Below are 19587 nucleotides of genomic sequence, written 5' to 3' on the forward strand. Positions count from 1 at the left end.
AATAGTTAAGAGATTATACAAAAAAGGAATCCAGAAAAGTTTAAGGATTTCAATACGAAAAGAAACAACTAAACAAGATATAAATTTACTGAAAAAGAGACCTTTTTATTTGCATTTCATCCTTTCAGTCATAGTTCTATCAACTCTACGAGATTGGATCAGATTAGACACTTGGGAATTGGCGGCGACTCTTTTCTGCTTGTAGCCTTTTCTAGTTGTTTTGTGTTTGCGTCTGCGTCTGCGTCTGTGTGGTTTCAGTTTTGCTTTTGTGTACTGTTCTGTGCTTTCTTGGCTTGTCGATCCATGAAAGAGTGATTTCAAACTTGACTACTCTGGTATTTCAAACAGTCTTGTTTCTATTTCCAAAATATCTTTTCTTTCATATTCCGCTCGCCATTTCTTGTTTTGTTTCCTCATATCTTTGTTGATTTCTAATCTTTTGGTTTTGTGTGTGCAACAATTCTTACTGCTGTCACTACTATTCATTTCAGTAGTTTGTTTTCTTTTTTCATTGCTTTTCCTCAACTTTGTTTTTATTGGCAACCACTTGAGTCAACTGACTGGGTATTCATTCCCATCTGAGCTATATGCAACAACACTTGAAGCTTTGCCGTCCGTTCTCGAATGCTTTGCTGAGGTTTCGAATTTTCTATCATAAGAATATGAAAACGTTTACCTCCTGACCTTTTTCAAAATCTGCATATCTCTTGTTTGCTTACAATCATCTACTATTGACATTCCTCTCTTCCAATTTTACGGAATCGAATCATTTGAATCCCCTCTCGTTACCAAGTTTGAATCTAGTCTTTCTATTCCCCCCCCTCTCTCTCCCCTTGTTGTTTTGTTTAAAAAAGAAATTTTTTTGTCTTCTTTATTATACTCATTCCTCTCTCTCTTTCTCTTTCACACACACACACACTCTCTCTCTCACTCTCTCGCTCTTGTTTCCCAGAATTTTATCAATATGAAAACGTACGAGTGTCCCTATTGCAGACGGATTTTCCATCGTCAAGAGCATCAAGCTCGTCATATTCGAAGTCACACGGGCGAAAAACCTTTTGTTTGTTCTTACTTTGATTGCCGGAAACGATTCACTCGTCGCGATGAACTCATCCGACATGTTCGGACTCATTTACGAAAGGCCCTCGTTAATCCCGATGCTCTCTCCATCACCGTCGAAGACGCTCCCTCTCTTCCCTCCACCAACGAAGAATCTTCTTCCAATGCTCATGCTCATACCCCAGACGACTCAGATTCTAAAAAACCTTATGACCCGGTCCAAGCAGCTGTCGTTGCTTTATCAGTAGCATACGCAAAGCCAACCACTGTTTCTTTGACTTCTCAAGATGTTCAGATCCAGTCTCTTGGAGCTGCCCGTCCCCGAAGGAAATCCGCTTCCAATGCCTATTTACTTAACAAAAATGGTGGCTCTTTCCGTCGATTTTCCGTTTCCGATATTTTAAACAAGGGTACGACAGCAGGCTTTACCACTACATCTCCCGTTTGCTCTTCTCCGTCTTCAGGCTCTTCCGGTCCTTCCGCGAGTCCCCAAACCCGTTCTATCAAAAAAGAATCTCACGTTAATGATCATCCTTTCCTCTCTCGTCAAAGTAGAAGAAGGATCTCTGTCCCTTCCAAACTCCCCCCGTTTCTTTCCTCTTCGTCCGCTGCTCATTCAAATTCAATTTTCCCTTCTCCTCAATCTGCTCCTTCCAGCTCTTCCTGTCATTATCCTTATACTTCTATACCAATGGCTTCCTTTCAGCATCCACATCCACAACCCTCGCCGTCATCGTACGGCCACCCATCGATGACACCCATATCTCCTCCTTATGCCCAAGTGCCTCATACGGCTCCGAATCAAAGCTCTTTGACTCCGTATCATGCTCAGCCAATATTCATAGCACCTTCCCGAGAGTTTTCCATGCATCCCCCACCTAATACTGCTACTGACAAACTTCCTCATTATCCCGTTTCCCAAGAGGTCTACATGGGTCTTTCTAATGAAAGCACTCAACCTCTTTCAGCAAGACCATCCGCCACCGAACAAGGTCCCTTTTTATCGTACAATTATAGCGTAGCTTCTCAGTCTAGGCATCCATTTCCCGATCAGCGTCCTTCGTTGAAAGCCCTGCCAACCCTAGAGCCTCCCTCAAATTCGAGCAATACAATGGCTTTACCCACTTGTTCTTTGCAAACGTTGTTTCAAAACGATTAAGCAAACCTCCCTCCGAATTTTTCATGCTTGGCTTTTTTTTTGGAATGAAAAAAGAAAAATTTATTTCTTATAATTGATCTTTTTATCCTTTTTTCCAAGACAGGGAATAGAGAAAATGCTTCGCTTAGCGTTTGTTATTTTTAACCGAAAATCGTATTTCCATATTGTTTATGTCTTTTCATATTGTTACCTTTCTGACGTTATGTTCTTCTACTAGGTAGTATGGAACTTTGCTTCATCCACGCTTCATCCATTTTTTTAATTGACTTTTCGATAATATTTCTGAGCAATTCAGTTGGTTCCTCTCATTCATCCTTGATCTACCAGTACATCAGATTTTGATTTTTGACCTCTCTTAATCTTCTTATTTTGCGTTTCTTTTTTATTTTTTATCTTTCTATGTTCTTTCGGCGTCTTGAGTTGTTTTCTCTTTTTTAATTGAAGTCTTAATTTTTCTATTATTCTCTAACTTTGTTCACATTTAAGCGTCCTTTGCATTGTTCTTCAGCGGAGTTTCGATCTTTGTTTACGTTGCGTCTGTGGTCGACTCTTGAATTTCGTATAACTCATTTACGCTCTTTTCTTTATTTCTCGCGGCAATAAAACTAAATTTTATAAACATTTGGTTCTATTATCGCTTTTTTCTTTTTTTCATTACTTTGGTCATTAGATCCCCCTCTCACTTCTTTTATCTTTAATATAATTTATTGCGGTTTTACACGGTTTGAAGTATAAATATAAAATAGTAAATATTTTTGCTTTTTGGTCGACTTCTACTGGTTATCAACCGTAACAGTATCCCCTCCTAATATCTAAAAACTTCTTCTTTTTGTCTATCACGAGTTTCGATTCTTTTATTCTAAACACTGTCGCTATGAATCTTTCTTTAAAAGCCAGTACCATTCGAAAATGCCCCAGAAAAAGTATATTTTCCTCCTGTTCGGTATTTCCCATGAAAGTCATTTTCAGTAATCAAAATTTCCAGAGCTTTTCTGCTTTTGGTCGTCCGTATTCTCTTTTATGTAAGCCCCTAACTACGAGAAATGTAGCATGTCCCTCTAAACAGAAATGGCATCAGCCAGTTGATATCGGGGAAAGGCCAAGCTTTTTCATTACCGATTTATCATCATCTATTAGCAAGTTGCCAGCACGTCGGTACTTTTCTTCATCATCTCACATAAAAGGACTACCGAACCGCAAAACAAATTTCTTGTTCCCCTCTCTTAGTGAGCATCGGTCAGGTTCAGAGGTTGCGAAAACTATAGCGATTCTGGTGTGCATAACAAATGGTCTTGTCTTTTGGTTATGGGATCTCGCAAAAGATGACGCAAGGACCTTGCACGACTTCAAAAGACTCGATTGGATGTTAAGAAATACACAATGTTCTTTGCAGAACCTGTACGATGGAAGGTGGTGGACGTTAATAACTAGTCTTTTTTCGCACCAGAACTTAACTCATCTTCTTGTCAATTGCTTCGCCATCTATTCCTTTATGCCTTTAATTGTTCACAGATTTGGTATTTTACGATCGTTTTCGGTGTACTTTTTGTCTGGCATTATGGGAAATTTTGTTGTTTTGGAAAGATTATTGAGGAAAGATGAAGTAGCTTCATCAAAAGGCTCTTTGCATGTTTGGGATGTTCTTTTTAATAAGGAAAGCTTCTCCGAAACGCAAAGCTGGCTAGCATATATTAAAAATAAGTTCTCGCTGTCATCATTTGAGGCTGAAAAAAACATACATACATTGTCTTCAAGTTGGAGAAAAGGAGTACTCGGAGCTTCAGGTTCTGTTTATGGTATTATGGCACTGTTCGCTTGTACTTATCCGTTGACTCAATTTCTGTTGTTTTTTATTATTCCTGCACAAGCATCAACTATCCTACCTTTGGATTTTCTGGTTGAATCCCTTCTTCTAACTCAAAATTATGACGAAACGACGGGCATAGCTTTCGATGCCCATGTTACAGGAATGATCTTGGGTACACTCTCATCCTTTTTATTAATTCCAAAAGTTTGGCGCTCTAGATTTATATATAGAAAAGGCTTGTAAGCATGTACTTTCACTTACGAAATAGCATTATTTTCTTAGAGGCATTTTTTATTAAAACCGACTTCACCGACTTATCTACTTGAAAGGAAAATTGCCGTTCCTTTATATATATAGTATACTGTATTTATACCTATTTCATAATGACCGCACTTTCTTTTCTAGGTAAATTATACAACCCACCAGTGTCCAAAATACTTTAAGGCTTTGGTTATCCAAACATTTTCTGGAATCTGACTGTTCTGCTTATCATCCCCATTCCTATGACTTATTAATACCCGTAGCATTTTTATTTACCTATATTAAGACATCTTAAGAGTACTGTATTAGTTGTCATTAAAAACCTGTTATAAAATTCGTTACAAGATAAGAATATAGCCATTAAGGCTTCATACAATCGCCAGGTTGAGATGTAATATCACAAGTATGAAGTGAAGGAAAAACAGGGAATTTTAATATAATCCAAAGCCCAACTGGTTGGCAATCTTGTAAATCAACGTTAAGGTCATGATGAGAAATTATGCATGCAATTCAACTGTAAGCTTCTTGGATATTCTTTTCATAGTATCGTTGAATGGTTTGTCTTTTCACTTTTCGAGAAGCAGTTAAGAAATCATTCTCAGGGCTCCATTCAAAGTCGCTAAGGATAACAGCCTGTGGAAGCTCTATCGAAGCGAAATTCTGACCTTTTCCGATTGATATAAGATTAGTCAATATTATGTTATAGACCTCTTTATTTTGGCACAATTGACTAAAAGTAGCATCTGGATCACCATTAAAAGAGCTTCCTTTTTGCTTCTGTAGGTAGGCCCGAAGGGCTTTTTCATCAGGGTATACAATGACGACTGGCTTGGTATGATTCACATCAGCATATGCGCATACTGCAGACACAAGCGGACTTGTGAGATACTGCGTTTCAATCTTTTCTAATGCGATGTATTCACCGTTCAAAGACTTTACTATATTCTTTTTGCGATCAATTAATCGAAGAGTATTACCCTTAACCAACTCCCCAACATCACCAGTTTTGAACCATCCATCTTCAGTAAAAGAGGAGGCGTTATCATCTGGACGATTAAGATAACCGTTACAGACAGCAGGTCCCCGAATCCAGACTTCACCTCTTGGAGGGTTCCCATTAGAGTAGTAATCCAATTCCGGAATGTCTACAAGTTTAAATTCGATAGAAGGGATTGGAAATCCTACCGAATTTGCGTACAGATGCCACTGTTCAGGTGATAAGACAAAACTTCCAGCACAACTTTCTGTAAGGCCATATCCGGGAAGGACAGGGCAAAGCGTAGTACTTAAGAAGGCCTGCGTAGTAGCAGCAAGGGCGGCACCTCCCGCAATACAATAACGAAGGCGTCCGCCAGTTGCGGCCTTTACTTTATTGAAAACAACGGCATCTAAACTAGCAATACCTGGAAGATTATGTTTAAGTAAATATTGCTTTAAAGCAAGGGCACCAGAGAAGATTTTTTGACGATGGATGGGCATAGAAGAAACCTTTGTAAGGATACCTTTTTTAATTAGTTCATAGACGGCGGGTACACCAATAATGACAGTAGGACGGAATTCTGGCATATCACCTCTACAATTGGTGACACTTGCATCTGTAAGCGTTCTGGGGGAAGCATATCCTAAAACAGCACCCCAGTAGAAGCAACACATTTCAAATATGAATTCAAATATATGGGCTAAAGGAAGATAAGCCAATACATAGTCTTTTGCATTGATATGTTGAGCCAAAATTCGGTTGATGCCACCCAAGGCAGCAATAATGTTCCGGTGTAGAAGGATAACACCTTTTGGCTTACCAGTAGAGCCAGATGTATACATATAGCAGCAAACGTCATCGGCTTTTGGGGGAACAACAGGCTGAGGTTGGTCTTGGCCGAGTTTTAGCAGTTGATGGAAAGTCAAAAGTCGAACTTTGGGATTAGCGGCATGAATCAGTTCAGCTTGTTTCTCAGAGGGATCGGAACTGCAAATGATAACCTTGACAAGAGGGCATTGTTTTAGAGGGTTTACTAATTTGGGAAGTAGAGAGGGGTCGGTGAAGACTGCTGAAGTAGCACACTCCTCTAAGGAAGTTGTGATACCATCCTCACCTAAAGTTTCATAGGCAGTAACGATGGGAATGGACTGACTTAGAGATCCTTGAGCAGTCATCAACCATTTTTCACTAGTGGCCGCGAAAAATAGAAGGCTACTATCGGTAGTAATGCCGATGTTTTTCAAACCAGATCCGAGGGCCATCGAAATATCGTAAACCTCCAAATAGTTAATAAATTCATAGGGTCCCAATTCATAAAGACTCCATTTTTTTTTCTCTTTGACTTCGACTCCGCTGACCTTACGAACAATTTCACGTTCTTCAACATGTTCTTTGATGAGTTTTCGGGTGCCCATGGCTTCCTTTTTTCCATGGGATTTGACAGCACTATGAAATAAATCGTAGACAGTTTTTATGCCATCTTCGGGAGTCGTAAGTAGCTTGTTGGCTGAGTGAATTGATCGATAAGTGGATGACTCACCGGCATGTTTAGGAGCGGCTGTTTCTATGCAATAGTAATCTTTTATTTCCATGTTATTGACGAGTAAAAAGCAAATGCTAAGTGAAATAGAAGGTTATTAAAAGAATGGCGAGTAAAAGTAAAGGGTAGACAAAAACGCTTCAACAGTGCCAATGGAAATGAGAAAAAAACAAATGAAAACTAATAAAACCTAAAAGAATCCACACTGAAGAAAAGAAACAATAAGAATTTAAGCGGAAATCCTTGGAATTACCTTTCCTTTTCCGATTCAGTAAACACGTAAGTTGAAAGACGCAGCAAACAACAAAGGAGAATCCGCTAAGATAATTTCAGGTACAATTTCAAGTAAATTGAAATTCTGTAGGAGCCTTGGCTTTAGAAAAAAATCAATAATGTAGAAGATGAAGTCAAGGCCTTATAAAGAGGTGTTTCGTTATGCTGGGGCACAGAAAATGGCATGAGACAAGGAAACGTCTCACGGCAAGCAATCTCTGATTTTAACTAAGTTAAGTAATAACCATTAATCGTGAGAACTGAAATCAATATAAAAAACAATTGGTTTTCGTTAATATAAGCTTGTATAAAGACGAGATGAAAAATTATGTAAATAAACAAGAAAACAAGAAATTACAGATTCCCATTTTCGAGCTGTAAGAGTATTCCAAAAGGATTCATACTACAATTAAAAAAGAAATATGCTACAAATAAGATGAGAGTCCAAACGGACTCTTCTATTTATTCAATTATTACCTTGGAAAACTATTGCGGCATGCTCAAATGGCCCATGGTACGTTTGCTAAACGAAGCGAGTCTGTAAAATGTTCTAATAAGTGTACTTAATTTTATCTTTTATTTGAATTCCCTATATATTTTATGTGTTCTTTGGTTTTGCAAGGTTTCTCCTTTACCAACAAACTGCTCTTCTCTTTGGCTCTAAAGCTTTATTATTTTTCTTTCTCATTTCTATTTTCTAGTTAAGCTTTTGTTAAACTTCATTAAATCAGTAAGGATCTTTCTACAAGCACAAGGACATCGCTGTTAACCTACTTAGCCTTCTCCTTTACCCAAAGCAGATCGTAAATTCCCAATCATGAGTTCCGTAAATTTTGATACTGTAAGCGTTGTAAAAGCTGTTGAATAATTTCAAATATTTCGTATTCTTTACCCAAAGATCTCTTACTAACTTCTGCTCTAAAGATTTTGGAGAAAAGCCACGAATTGGAAGACCGATTCCTTCGCGCTCCTAAAAGCGATCCTGCTTTGCTACAAAAAATCGTTGAAGAGCAAGAGCATGTCCTTCGGTTTCCCTCTATTTCATACTCTGACTGTTACAGTCTGGGAGAAATCATCCGAAAACTATACAGTGAAGCCAAGTACACAGCTCCTATAGTGATTGATATGGTTATCAACGGCCACCAAGTCTTCCATGCAGCCTTTGATGGTAGTAGCCCTGATAATGATGCCTTTATTAAACGAAAATACGCTACTGTCAATCGCTTTCACATGGCCAGCTTCCGCATGGGCCTGATGATGACCCAAGGCGGTACGACCATGTCTGGAAAATACAATGTTCCTGAAGAGGAGTATGGGGCTTTTGGCGGTGGTTTCCCAATTACTCTTTCATCCGGTGTCCAAATCGGTGTTATTTGCGTGTCGGTAAGAATACTCTAAAACAAACATTACTGAATCAATTCTAACTGCTAAATTCTAGGGGCTTCGTCAGGTTCAAGATCACTGCATCATTGTACGTGCTATTGCTCAGTTGCTTCAAAACAGACCAACTGCTTCCAACTAAGCACAACTTCGTATGTGTGTGTTTAGATGACATGTTATGATTTACAAAAACCTCTCTACATTCCTACCAGTACTATCAGCTCTTTTTTGTTTATACAGTCATTCATTTGAACGAATATAGACAATATGCTTATTTTTTTCATTTTTCTCTTGTGTAATATCATTCGTTGCAATTATATTTATCGTAATAAACCAAATGTAAAGACAATATTCATCGAACCATACTCCCAACGGGAATTTTACTCTCTCGATATCAACCCTACCCTAGTTCTGTTAACAGTCACAAGTGTTTAGGAAGGAAAAGTATGATGCCTGCAAGTTTGCAAACACAACAACAAAATGGGAAAACCCGCTGGTTTGAACGCCGCTCGTAAGCTCCGTACCCACCGTCGTGAAGAGCGTTGGGCTGATGCCCACTACAAGAAGCGCTTGTTAGGTACTGCCTTCAAGTCTTCTCCTTTCGGTGGTTCCTCTCACGCCAAGGGCATTGTCGTCGAAAAGATTGGTGTTGAAGCTAAACAACCCAACTCTGCCATTCGTAAGTGCGTTCGTGTTCAATTAATCAAGAACGGTAAGAAGGTTACCGCTTTCGTTCCCAACGACGGTTGTCTTAACTTTGTTGACGAGAACGACGAAGTCTTGCTTTCTGGTTTCGGCCGTAAGGGTAAGGCTAAGGGTGATATTCCCGGTGTTCGTTTCAAGGTCGTCAAGGTCGCTGGTGTCGGTCTTGCTGCCCTTTTCCACGAAAAGAAGGAGAAGCCTAGAGCTTAAAAAATTTTAATTAATGCATGTGGTGATTTCCCCTTTTGTATGATGGAACTTCAATGAGCATTTGTATATCTGTTTTGTGGAATAAGTATTTGTACATTTGTGAATGTTGTGTATATATGTCAATACAAAGCTTGTAGTCAATTTCAACAAGAGAAAAGTAAGGATGGTTGGTACGTTCTACGAATACGCCATGTTCAATAGCTACCTTGTGCATTCGAAAAGGAATGTGTTGAAAAGCAATACATAAATCAATTTCTAACAATCTAAAACTGTCATCAATGAACTTTTAAAAAACATTGGCATTACAAGAGCATGACAATCATTAACCAGCAAATACCGGTATTTTTTTAACACAAATGCGAAACAAAGAAAAAAAGCAGACAACTGCCTGCTTTTATGCAAGGACAAAGACCACCATCCAAGCAAGAAGAGATGGTGATAATAACCAACGATGAGAAAAATAAAAAGGAAAGAGGAAATGTTTAATCTAAAAACGGTAATAAAATAGGAGCAAGTTTTTTGAAGTTCATAGAAAATACAAAAACAAAGAAAAAGAAAGAAAAAATCTTGCGCTAGCACTTACCTTGTAAAGGTAGTAATTTTCGTCTCCAGCTTTGCCAAGCATCTAGACGTTTGGCATGGACATCGCGAATTTCATCCATACTACTCCAGCCCGATTCCATCATCCGTTTTTCAACGGCATTATAAGCAGAATCTAATTGAAGAATTTCTTCCAATAAAGCATCTAAACACTTTGATCGTTCAGCAACATCCATTTGTTTCACATCCGAAGATGAAAGATTTGTCTTGAGACTGGGGGAAGGAGTCTGGTTTTGGGAATCGCTGGCTGAGGGGTGATGAAGATGAGTCGTGGAAACAGATAGAGGAGTTATATCAGGTGAATCAGTTGAAGAAGATAGTCCTGTAGTACTCGATGTGCGCAAAGGAGAGACACGATTTAAACGTCCCAAACGAGAGGAAGGAAGAAAGCGACGTAAAATGCCAACTCCTCGTTTGCTGCTAGAATGGCATCTTGAATTTTCACAAGCTTCGCTAAGCTTGTGGAAGGGCCATTTCAATTTACTGTTGTGATCTTCCGGCAAATGCGACTCCTTGTCATTATCAAGAATGGCATAGTTTCCACCAAAATCCGACAGCAGGTGGTCTTCTGAAGAGGGGGTATTATTAGCACTCGTCGGCGTACTCGTAGAATGTTGCAACCTAGTTTCAAAGGACAGAGAAGAGGGACTGCGCAAGTGAGCACTGGTGCTAGAAAGAGGGGACTCGATCAAATCTAGGCCAGAGAGTTCCAAGTCATTTGAACTAATATGATTGTTGAAGGAAGAATGGATAGATCCAATATCCTGTAAAGACAGGGGGGATAAATTGGGAGTAAAACTAACTGGAGCACCAATAGTATCGTTGGATTTAGACTCGACATACAAATCGAATTCCGTCAACGATTCATAAGGATCATGGTTTGAAAATTGATTCTCATATAATGTACGACCTTTCCCTTGACCCATGAAGAAAGCAAGCTTGTACTTTAATCAGATTTTTGTATTGTCCAACTAGAAGGAATAAAGAAAGAAAAGAAACAACAAGTCTATAAAAAAAGAGTTACACAATGATTGATCACTACTCAACGCGTCAATTGCAAGGAAGGACAATAGATGGATAGAAGGAAAACTTGAAAAATAAAAACAATGAAAAAGCACTTTTTCTGATACCAAGATATACTAACCAATACTTTACCTATAGCCGGTCACTTTACGAAGGTAATTAAGCAAGCAAGAAAGGTACTCTCCAGTGAAACAGTCAAATAAAAGTACAAATTTCTTCACAGTGTTCAATTGACGCGTCTGAGGCTTTCCTTTCAGGGTATACAAAGCTCAATCCTAAATGCTTGTTATTGGTAGGTGCTGGGATGTCTTAAATTTTCTGTGGTCTAAGTGACGGTTGCTAGCGAAGCTTAGGGTACAATAGTGCGGTACGTTATTTGGAAAGAAACAAGTCGCGATCTGTTACCAGAAGACGACGGTCCGTTAACAATGGGATAGATGGAACAATCTATTCACATGAGGTTGGAAACCGATCGAACAGCCCGTTAACAAAAGCGGAAAAAGAAAAAACGCATGGCTATGGCGTTGGCCGTAGCTGCGACTGCCGCTACGGCTACGGCTGTGCTAAAAACAGCCTTGAGCGGTCGATAAAAACTGTCATCGGCTGCTCAGTTTTTTCCCTCTCTTCGTCTCCGGCTATGTCTCCTTCCATGTTTATGTTAACTCAGTTTAAAATCTTTCATATAAACATCATAGATGGACGGATATTTTTAATGGTTTCTATGTTTACTACTGTATTGTTCGAAATATTACCAAACTTCTTACCAATGCGATATGCTTTTTAACGAGAAATACCGATTTGTAAGGTTGTATATCCTTCTCTCTATCTCCCACACACTCTCTTCTTGGGGAGTCAAAAGCCCAGTATAAGCTGTTGTTATTGTTGGATTGTTGACTTTGGTGTTTCTTTACAAGAGGACTTTGGTAGTATGGCTGGTGGAACAAAAGTCACTATTAAGTCCTAAATATTTTCTTCTACAATTAAACAAATTTGCTACATGACCTACCTTCTTGAACGCGACCTTTTCCAGAACACAGAATCGGTGTTATTGCCCATATCATAACATAACATTCCCGTTGCTCTCTACCCCTCTTTGTCCAACGCGGAATAAGGTTTGCTTATCTCGACGTCTCTTATCTGTAGCCAATTTATTGAGCGATGGCTTATCTCGAACTTATCGCAAAATTATGTCGTCATTTAACGATTGATATATATTCAGAGGGACAGAATGCACAAAAAAAAGATGAAACTAAGAGCGGTCCTTCGGTTCTTTACTGTATCGCGTTGTTCTGTACCTGATTGTTTACAGAGTTGAACGTTATTATTTCATGGTGCATTGGCAAGATTAGATATGTCATTCGAAAATTAAGCCAAAAAGGTTATCATATCATTTCTGATCTTTCTGTTGGTTTCCAGTATTTATTGTGACGGACAATTCTCATTCTTTCTTTCTGTATTGACAATTGGTTGTTTCTTTCCTTATTAGAGAACACGGACAAAACTTTACAAGTCTTCTACTCTCCATCAGGTCCGTGCGTGTGTTAGCTACGTTTTGGGTTCTAGTACAAATATCCATTAAGGATTCAAAAGCATTCATTTCTTTACAGGCAAAGAACCTGTTTTTCCTCATCTCTCGGAGCTTTTATTTATTTACTTAACACGTATTTTGTTTAGCAACATAATTTTACTCTCGTTTTATTAACTTGGAGTATCCGTCATTCTTGGTTTTTTTTTTTGGTGCGCGCGTGTGTGTTGTTTAATTTTTCTGTTGCGTTAATTTTCGTTTTAATTTGCTCTCGTTTTCATTTTGATTTTTTCTTGTTTGACTTCCCTTTTTACGAACATATATACATACATATATTATGAGTCAGTCTTATAAAAATAGTAAAATTAAGGACTTCGTCCAGCGCTGGATCCTTTTGAATGCTAACTCTGGAATGACCATTTCAGAACAACTCCTCAACAATGAAGATCTCTATCCCGTACCTAAACGGTTTCGGCTTTGGGGTCCATGGAACTATGTCGCGTTTTGGTTGGCAGATGCCGTCAATATTAATACCTGGATGATTGCAGGCACAGCGGTTACCAGTGGCCTTGCTTGGTGGGAAGCTTGGATCACCGTATGGATCGGTTACACAATCTCCGCTCTAATATTAGCTGCCGTTGGTCGTGCTGGCTCTGTTTACCATATTTCCTTTCCCGTGTTGTCTCGTAGCTCCTTCGGCATTTGGGGCTCTTTCTGGCCCATCCTCAATCGTGCCGTCATGGCATGTATCTGGTACGGCGTTCAGGCGTGGATTGGCGGTGAATGTGTAACACTCATGATTCGCTCCATCTGGCCGTCTTATTCTCACATTCCAAATACAATGTCGAAAAGCGGAACTCAAACGTATCAATGGGTCAGCTTTTTTATTTTCTGGCTCGTCTCCAATGTCGCAATTTGGTTTCCCGTTTACCAACTCCGCCATCTCTTTACCGTGAAGTCTTTGCTAGCTCCAACAGCGGCTTTTGCGTTCCTTATTTGGGCTCTGGTTAAGGCTCATGGGGCGGGTGATGCTATTCATTCTCCTACCACTCTAAATAAATGGGACCACGGTTGGGCTGTTGTTAGCGGTATTGTTAGTTGTCTTAATAATTTTGCAACCTTAATCGTCAATAATCCTGACTTTACTCGCTTTGCTACCACCCCGAATACTCCTTTGTGGCCTCAAATTATTACCATCCCCGTAGGATATGGCATTACAACATTAATCGGCGTCTTAGTTGGCTCAGCTTCCAAATCTATTTATGGAAATAATATATGGAATCCTTTAGACCTTCTGTCTAGCTTTTTAGACCATTCCAATGCCCACGGTGTTCGAGCCGGTGTCTTTTTCATCGCTACAGGTCTCGGTATTGCTCAGTTGGGAACCAATATCGCCGCCAATACTGTCTCGGCTGGAAACGACCTTTCCGCTTTATTTCCTGCTGTCATTAATATACGAAGAGGAGCTTATATAGCATCTATTGTTGGTATCGCTATGTGTCCTTGGAATTTACTTTCGACCTCTAATAGCTTTTCCAACTCATTAAGTGCTTATGCCGTCTTTCTTTCGTCTTTTGCTGGCGTCATGCTCGCTGATTATTATGTCGTTCGCAAAGGTTATCTCAAGATTTCGAGTCTGTACACGACGGATAATAAAGGTCCTTACTGGTTTTTTCATGGCATATCGGTCCGCGGATTTATCTCTTATATATGTGGATTGGTTATAAACGTTACTGGCTTGGCCGGAAATATAGGAGACAAGGTGCCGAAGGCTGCTTTGACAATGAGTAAGCTGGCTTATTTAATTGGAATTCTCGTATCGTTCCTAATCCACATTATCATTTGCACTATTTTTCCTGTTACTGATTGCGGCACGAAGTTTATGGATGAACAAGCTGAAGAAGCGGAGCACTTCTTGCTTCAATTAGACGTTCCTGGAGATATGGAGGAAACAGAAGGCGTTCCCCTGTCAGCTCCTGAAACCGAGAAGTCCGATTCAAAGCTCAAAAATGATGAAGTTCAAGTTTCGGGCTTAGATGTCTAAACAGACTATCTCAAATCAAGTGACAGTTTGACAGTTGTATATTATTTTGGTATAAATCTATAGGTTCATTTATAGAGTATAATTTAGCATGGTTTAATATATCATTTTCTCAAAAAAAAAATAAAAAAAAGTACAATTTCGGATTTTGTTTATCTTTGTTTTACGAAAAAAAGGAAAGCAAACAAAAAACGGTACGAAAAAAGGACGACACCAGCAGGATTTGAACCTGCGCGCGGAGACCGCAATAGATTTCTAATCTATCCCTTTAACCACTCAGGCATAGTGTCTTAGTTGCAAATTGGTAGCTAAAATATAATTTGTACTGAAACTTGTGTTTATTGTTTGCTTTGTTTGTCGAAAACAGCACGATGGTGTCTTCATAGTGTCAGTTTCTATTCACTTTTGAACTCTTCCAATGAAGTTTTTGTATGGAAGCATGTAGGAGAAAACACCAATTCTCGTCGATCATTGCAGATGAGTATCTGAGTCGTTGGTACCGTGGTTGAAGACAACATGAGAATTTGGGGTGCTGTAGACTTTTCTTTTTCCTTTTTTCTTTCATAGACAAAGCCATTTAATTAGTATTATGTAAGAAAATCATAGCCCAAGCTAGAGGATAATCAAAAGACCGGACCCAGCATACCAATGATTTCCTTTCCATCTAAATCAACTTCTGCTGAGCAGCTGAGCTAAGAACCGTTGGATGGACAGGCTTCAGAAGAAACACTTTGAGAATATTTAGAAAAAGTTGCTTCAAAAGAATGAGTGTTTGTGAATGCTTAAAAATAACTGCGAGAATCCAACGTCAAGGTTTTATTGTTGGATAGGTTCTTTGTTTACTTTTTGTAATACGAACTTCGTTTGGATTATACTATCACGAAAAAGTATGGTATATAACGAAAGTCGAATAATCGTAACAAGGATATGACCAGTCAGTGACATAATGTCGCTGCTTTATGAACTTGAGACATGCGAAAAGCCATTACCATGAGTTTTACAACTACGCTTCATCTTTTAGAAGGAGCTTTTTGTTGTAAAAGTGTTTTTATTTAACGGTGTTAAAAGAAAGGAGAAATTCCTTTTGTTGACAGATCCGTGAACGGTAAACCAGTTCCTACGGAATTATTTGGTAAATCTAGCTGGTATCGTTTTGGATGTATATATCTGAATTATTTTGTGTTTCTAGCTGCCATTGTAAAAATGAAGAATAATTACGCTCCAGTTTCGGATTCTGATGACTCTTTCAAAGTGCTCAATGATGAAAAGTCAGATGCTAGATCTTTAGATGGTACTGGTACGCCTCCTCCGTACTCAGGTAAGATTTGTTGAAATAGAAAGGAACAAAAGAATGTCAGTTGTATCAATTTGTATAATTCCAGCGACTCAAGTCTTGTGCTGTAAACAAACTCGACGAACGCTCTATCCTTTCTCAAACAACAAGAGCATTCATCACTAATACATTCATTAGCTCCGAACAAATTTATTGATTTAGAAATGGCTGACGGATCTGCTCAGCGTTCTGCCCAAGAGTCCACTAACAACGCTGGATCGGATTCGACATATTCGAAGTGGATTCCAGTAGCTATTTTCTTTTTCTTTGCGTCTGTTGTGTACATTGGGGCTTATGGTATTCTTCTCGTGATGTTCTTTTATTTCAAAGTTCCTGTGAGGACACAAGACTTTTGGGGACTTTTTGGCGGATTTATTGGAGCGATATCATTATTTCTCTGTTGTAAGTTAGCACTATCTTTTATTCTAAATGTTTCACTAACTATTAGTGGCGCATATGCTCTACCCGGGGTGGTACAAGCAAGCTGGTAGAGTGCTATCCAACATGTGTGCCAACATGTGTGTCGCAGTAATATATACGGCTCTTCTGAATGGCGTTGGTTTCGTCGTCTATTATAATGTAAAGAAAATAATAGGATTTGAAAAGATGAACGACATTGCTTTCTATGGTGTTTGCATTGTTAACGTTGCCGTGTTTGTTTTATTTTGGAGTATGTCTTATAACCTGCGAAATATTCTAACTGTTCTAGGTACGACGGATACGAGACAACTTCGAATATTCATTGCTGATTTAGGAAACGGCATGGGAAACATAGGAAACGGCATAAGAGACGCTTCGAATTATATTCGTATGTACTGTTTATTATAATTTTTTTTTCTTTTTTTAGCATCTGACTAACCTAATTAGGACCGACAGATTTAGCAAATGAAGCACCTCGTAACGAGGAAATCGAGCTTCAACCTCTTGCTGGGCAAAGTGCTGAAGTTTGAGTTTTAACGAATCTTTTCCATCCCTCCTATAAATCACATTTTCCTTGGAAGCATTCATATCAATTGCAATCCCTCGAGTTTCTGTATTCTTGTCCACAAAAGTAAGCACAGCTTCATTCGGCAGGTTTGATTGTTTTTCACGTTCACTCTTTTATGAATCTCTAAATTCATCTCGCAATAGTGTTATTTATGAATCGTTCGTTTTCTTTGTGACGAACGTTCTTGTTCATGCAACCTTTTTAATGATTTCATTCACAGCATAGAAAGCACATATCTTCTAACTGAATGATCGGACGTTTGTAGATTAATGAATTAAATTGGCGTCTACTTAGAGAGTCAAGTAAATGAACTGAAACACGAATTGTCAGACTACAACTTCCATGCAGCCATGTCCTTGAAAGAGTCGGATATCCAGACCAAATACTTTAAATCACACCTACCGATGTCTACGGCCACACCTAGGCGAAAACACCAGTTCCCGTCCGATCACTGCAGTTAAGCGTCTGAGGGTCTCGTTAGTACTATGGTTGGAGACAACATGGGAATCCGGGATGCTGTAGGCTTTTTACTCATTTTATTCTTTTTCTTTTTTTTTCTTTGTTTCGTTTGTTTATTTGTTTATATAGATTCAAGCTTGAAAACACCTTTTTCCTTCCTTTTTTGAGGGATGTTCCTTGTGAAGTAACAGAGAGCAAGAAAACAAGTGAAGGGGTCAGCGTTGGTCCGTATGCATTTCTTCGTTTGTCTCTGTCAATAGAGAAGTAGATATCTCCTCCATTTATTAATCGATTCGAAATTCAGGCGAATCTGTATGTCTTGTTGAGTTTACCAAGGCAAGCTAAATCTGAAGAATACATTACCTAGCCAGCATCACACAATAAAGAAAGTTGATGCCTAACTACTATATTTTACAATGACAATCAAAAAAGAATGGAAAAATAAAAGAAAAAAAAGTTTACAACGTTGAAAAAGTCATCATTATCTGTGTATATTCACAAAGCAAAAATTCGCACCAACCTGGGTTTGTTTATAAAAATGTAAACAATCCTTTTCTTTGCAGATATCACTATTCATTAGTTCCAAGCTAATTCAAACACTTAAAAGAATATTCTTCTAGAATCGCGTCAAGTTCCTGCAAAAATCATTCACGAATTCAGAAAGCGAGTGCAAAATTCAGTACTCCGTTGACCAAGATATTAAAGTAGTAGCAACCAAATTATAGTGGTTTTCTTTTGAGGTACAGAAAATTCTAAATAGAATAGAGTTATATATAATTATTTTTTGCAGTCCAGTCATTAAATTCATATTGAACCAATGAATAGATCCTTCATTCTTTTCAGCTAATATACCAAAACAGTAAACAACGACAATCTTATACTTCTGTTATAGAAAAGAAATCAAACATTTAAGATGGTTCAGACTTCACTGATTAGCCGTCCGCCTTAAGAATTATTTTCTGAGTATCTTGCTTTCTTTTTCAGTATGAATATGAATATTGGTACTTCAAATCGGGTATACTAAAAAATCGTAAAACAACTTGATAGATCTCTTTATTCATTTATTTATTTTTACTATTCATCAACATTTACTCTTTATATATAAACAATGTGTTTCGCAAACATTTATCCACTTAAATTGGGTTATATGGTATTATTTAGACTAAGATTGCAACAAGCGGCGTTTGTCTCTGTCAATAGAGAAGTAGATATCTCCTCCATTTATTAATCGATTCGAAATTCAGGCGAATCTGTATGTCTTGTTGAGTTTACCAAGGCAAGCTAAATCTGAAGAATACATTACCTAGCCAGCATCACACAATAAAGAAAGTTGATGCCTAACTACTATATTTTACAATGACAATCAAAAAAGAATGGAAAAATAAAAGAAAAAAAAAGTTTACAACGTTGAAAAAGTCATCATTATCTGTGTATATTCACAAAGCAAAAATTCGCACCAACCTGGGTTTGTTTATAAAAATGTAAACAATCCTTTTCTTTGCAGATATCACTATTCATTAGTTCCAAGCTAATTCAAACACTTAAAAGAATATTCTTCTAGAATCGCGTCAAGTTCCTGCAAAAATCATTCACGAATTCAGAAAGCGAGTGCAAAATTCAGTACTCCGTTGACCAAGATATTAAAGTAGTAGCAACCAAATTATAGTGGTTTTCTTTTGAGGTACAGAAAATTCTAAATAGAATAGAGTTATATATAATTATTTTTTGCAGTCCAGTCATTAAATTCATATTGAACCAATGAATAGATCCTTCATTCTTTTCAGCTAATATACCAAAACAGTAAACAACGACAATCTTATACTTCTGTTATAGAAAAGAAATCAAACATTTAAGATGGTTCAGACTTCACTGATTAGCCGTCCGCCTTAAGAATTATTTTCTGAGTATCTTGCTTTCTTTTTCAGTATGAATATGAATATTGGTACTTCAAATCGGGTATACTAAAAAATCGTAAAACAACTTGATAGATCTCTTTATTCATTTATTTATTTTTACTATTCATCAACATTTACTCTTTATATATAAACAATGTGTTTCGCAAACATTTATCCACTTAAATTGGGTTATATGGTATTATTTAGACTAAGATTGCAACAAGCGGCGATGCCCGAGTGGTCTAAGGGGGCAGATTTAAGTGGCTTTCAAGCCGTGAACCCTGCTGTTGTAAAACGCGTGAGTTCGAACCTCACTCGCCGCATAACCATTTTTAAATCAATTTTTGATTTAA

The 19587-nt window shown here is 38.2% G+C and overlaps 8 protein-coding genes and 3 non-coding genes across 11 annotated transcripts; 8 read left to right on the forward strand and 3 right to left on the reverse strand.

Moving 5' to 3' along the window:
- Positions 1–964: 964 nt before the first annotated feature.
- SOCG_03341 (transcription factor Rsv1) lies at positions 965–2218 on the forward strand (the record flags this gene model as incomplete). The annotated part of the gene is made up of 1 exon (XM_013161829.1): positions 965–2218. One exon carries the CDS (start codon positions 965–967, stop codon positions 2216–2218), a length of 1254 nt encoding a protein of 417 aa, XP_013017283.1.
- Positions 2219–3064: 846 nt separating this feature from the next.
- Positions 3065–7294, reverse strand: SOCG_03343 (long-chain-fatty-acid-CoA ligase). Its single transcript, XM_013161831.1, has one exon. It carries the CDS (start codon positions 6855–6857, stop codon positions 4797–4799), a length of 2061 nt encoding a protein of 686 aa, XP_013017285.1. The 5' UTR covers positions 6858–7294; the 3' UTR covers positions 3065–4796.
- Positions 3093–4268, forward strand: SOCG_03342 (rhomboid family protease; the record flags this gene model as incomplete). Its single annotated transcript, XM_013161830.1, has 1 exon — positions 3093–4268. One exon carries the CDS (start codon positions 3093–3095, stop codon positions 4266–4268), a length of 1176 nt encoding a protein of 391 aa, XP_013017284.1.
- Positions 7295–7812: 518 nt separating the features above from the next.
- Positions 7813–8771, forward strand: SOCG_03344 (uncharacterized protein). Its single transcript, XM_013161832.1, has 3 exons — positions 7813–7919; positions 8003–8461; positions 8517–8771. The coding sequence occupies exons 1-3, from the start codon at positions 7896–7898 to the stop codon at positions 8598–8600; spliced, it is 567 nt and encodes a 188-aa protein (XP_013017286.1). The 5' UTR covers positions 7813–7895; the 3' UTR covers positions 8601–8771.
- A 33-nt stretch (positions 8772–8804) lies between these two features.
- Positions 8805–9545, forward strand: SOCG_03345 (40S ribosomal protein S23). The gene has a single exon (XM_013161833.1). It carries the CDS (start codon positions 8939–8941, stop codon positions 9368–9370), a length of 432 nt encoding a protein of 143 aa, XP_013017287.1. The 5' UTR covers positions 8805–8938; the 3' UTR covers positions 9371–9545.
- A 397-nt stretch (positions 9546–9942) lies between these two features.
- On the reverse strand, positions 9943–10896 carry SOCG_03346 (uncharacterized protein; the record flags this gene model as incomplete). Its single annotated transcript, XM_013161834.1, has 2 exons — positions 9943–10538; positions 10575–10896. 2 exons carry the CDS (start codon positions 10894–10896, stop codon positions 9943–9945), a joined length of 918 nt encoding a protein of 305 aa, XP_013017288.1.
- Positions 10897–12184: 1288 nt separating this feature from the next.
- On the forward strand, positions 12185–14685 carry SOCG_03347 (purine transporter). The gene has a single exon (XM_013161835.1). The coding sequence runs from the start codon at positions 12856–12858 to the stop codon at positions 14560–14562; it is 1707 nt and encodes a 568-aa protein (XP_013017289.1). The 5' UTR covers positions 12185–12855; the 3' UTR covers positions 14563–14685.
- Positions 14686–14767: 82 nt separating this feature from the next.
- SOCG_16163 lies at positions 14768–14849 on the reverse strand. Its single transcript has one exon. It is a non-coding gene; the product is annotated as a tRNA-Ser (tRNA).
- A 623-nt stretch (positions 14850–15472) lies between these two features.
- Positions 15473–17762, forward strand: SOCG_03348 (uncharacterized protein). Its single transcript, XM_013161836.1, has 5 exons — positions 15473–15877; positions 16031–16294; positions 16341–16562; positions 16602–16700; positions 16760–17762. The coding sequence occupies exons 1-5, from the start codon at positions 15763–15765 to the stop codon at positions 16840–16842; spliced, it is 783 nt and encodes a 260-aa protein (XP_013017290.1). The 5' UTR covers positions 15473–15762; the 3' UTR covers positions 16843–17762.
- SOCG_16164 lies at positions 17291–17405 on the forward strand. The gene has a single exon (XR_001202980.1). It is a non-coding gene; the product is annotated as a 5S ribosomal RNA (ribosomal RNA).
- Positions 17763–19457: 1695 nt separating the features above from the next.
- On the forward strand, positions 19458–19557 carry SOCG_16165. Its single transcript has one exon. It is a non-coding gene; the product is annotated as a tRNA-Leu (tRNA).
- The last annotated feature ends 30 nt before the right edge of the window (positions 19558–19587 follow it).

Source organism: Schizosaccharomyces octosporus (genome assembly GCF_000150505.1).
Source record: "Schizosaccharomyces octosporus yFS286 unplaced genomic scaffold supercont6.1, whole genome shotgun sequence".
Classification (NCBI taxonomy): domain Eukaryota; kingdom Fungi; phylum Ascomycota; class Schizosaccharomycetes; order Schizosaccharomycetales; family Schizosaccharomycetaceae; genus Schizosaccharomyces; species Schizosaccharomyces octosporus.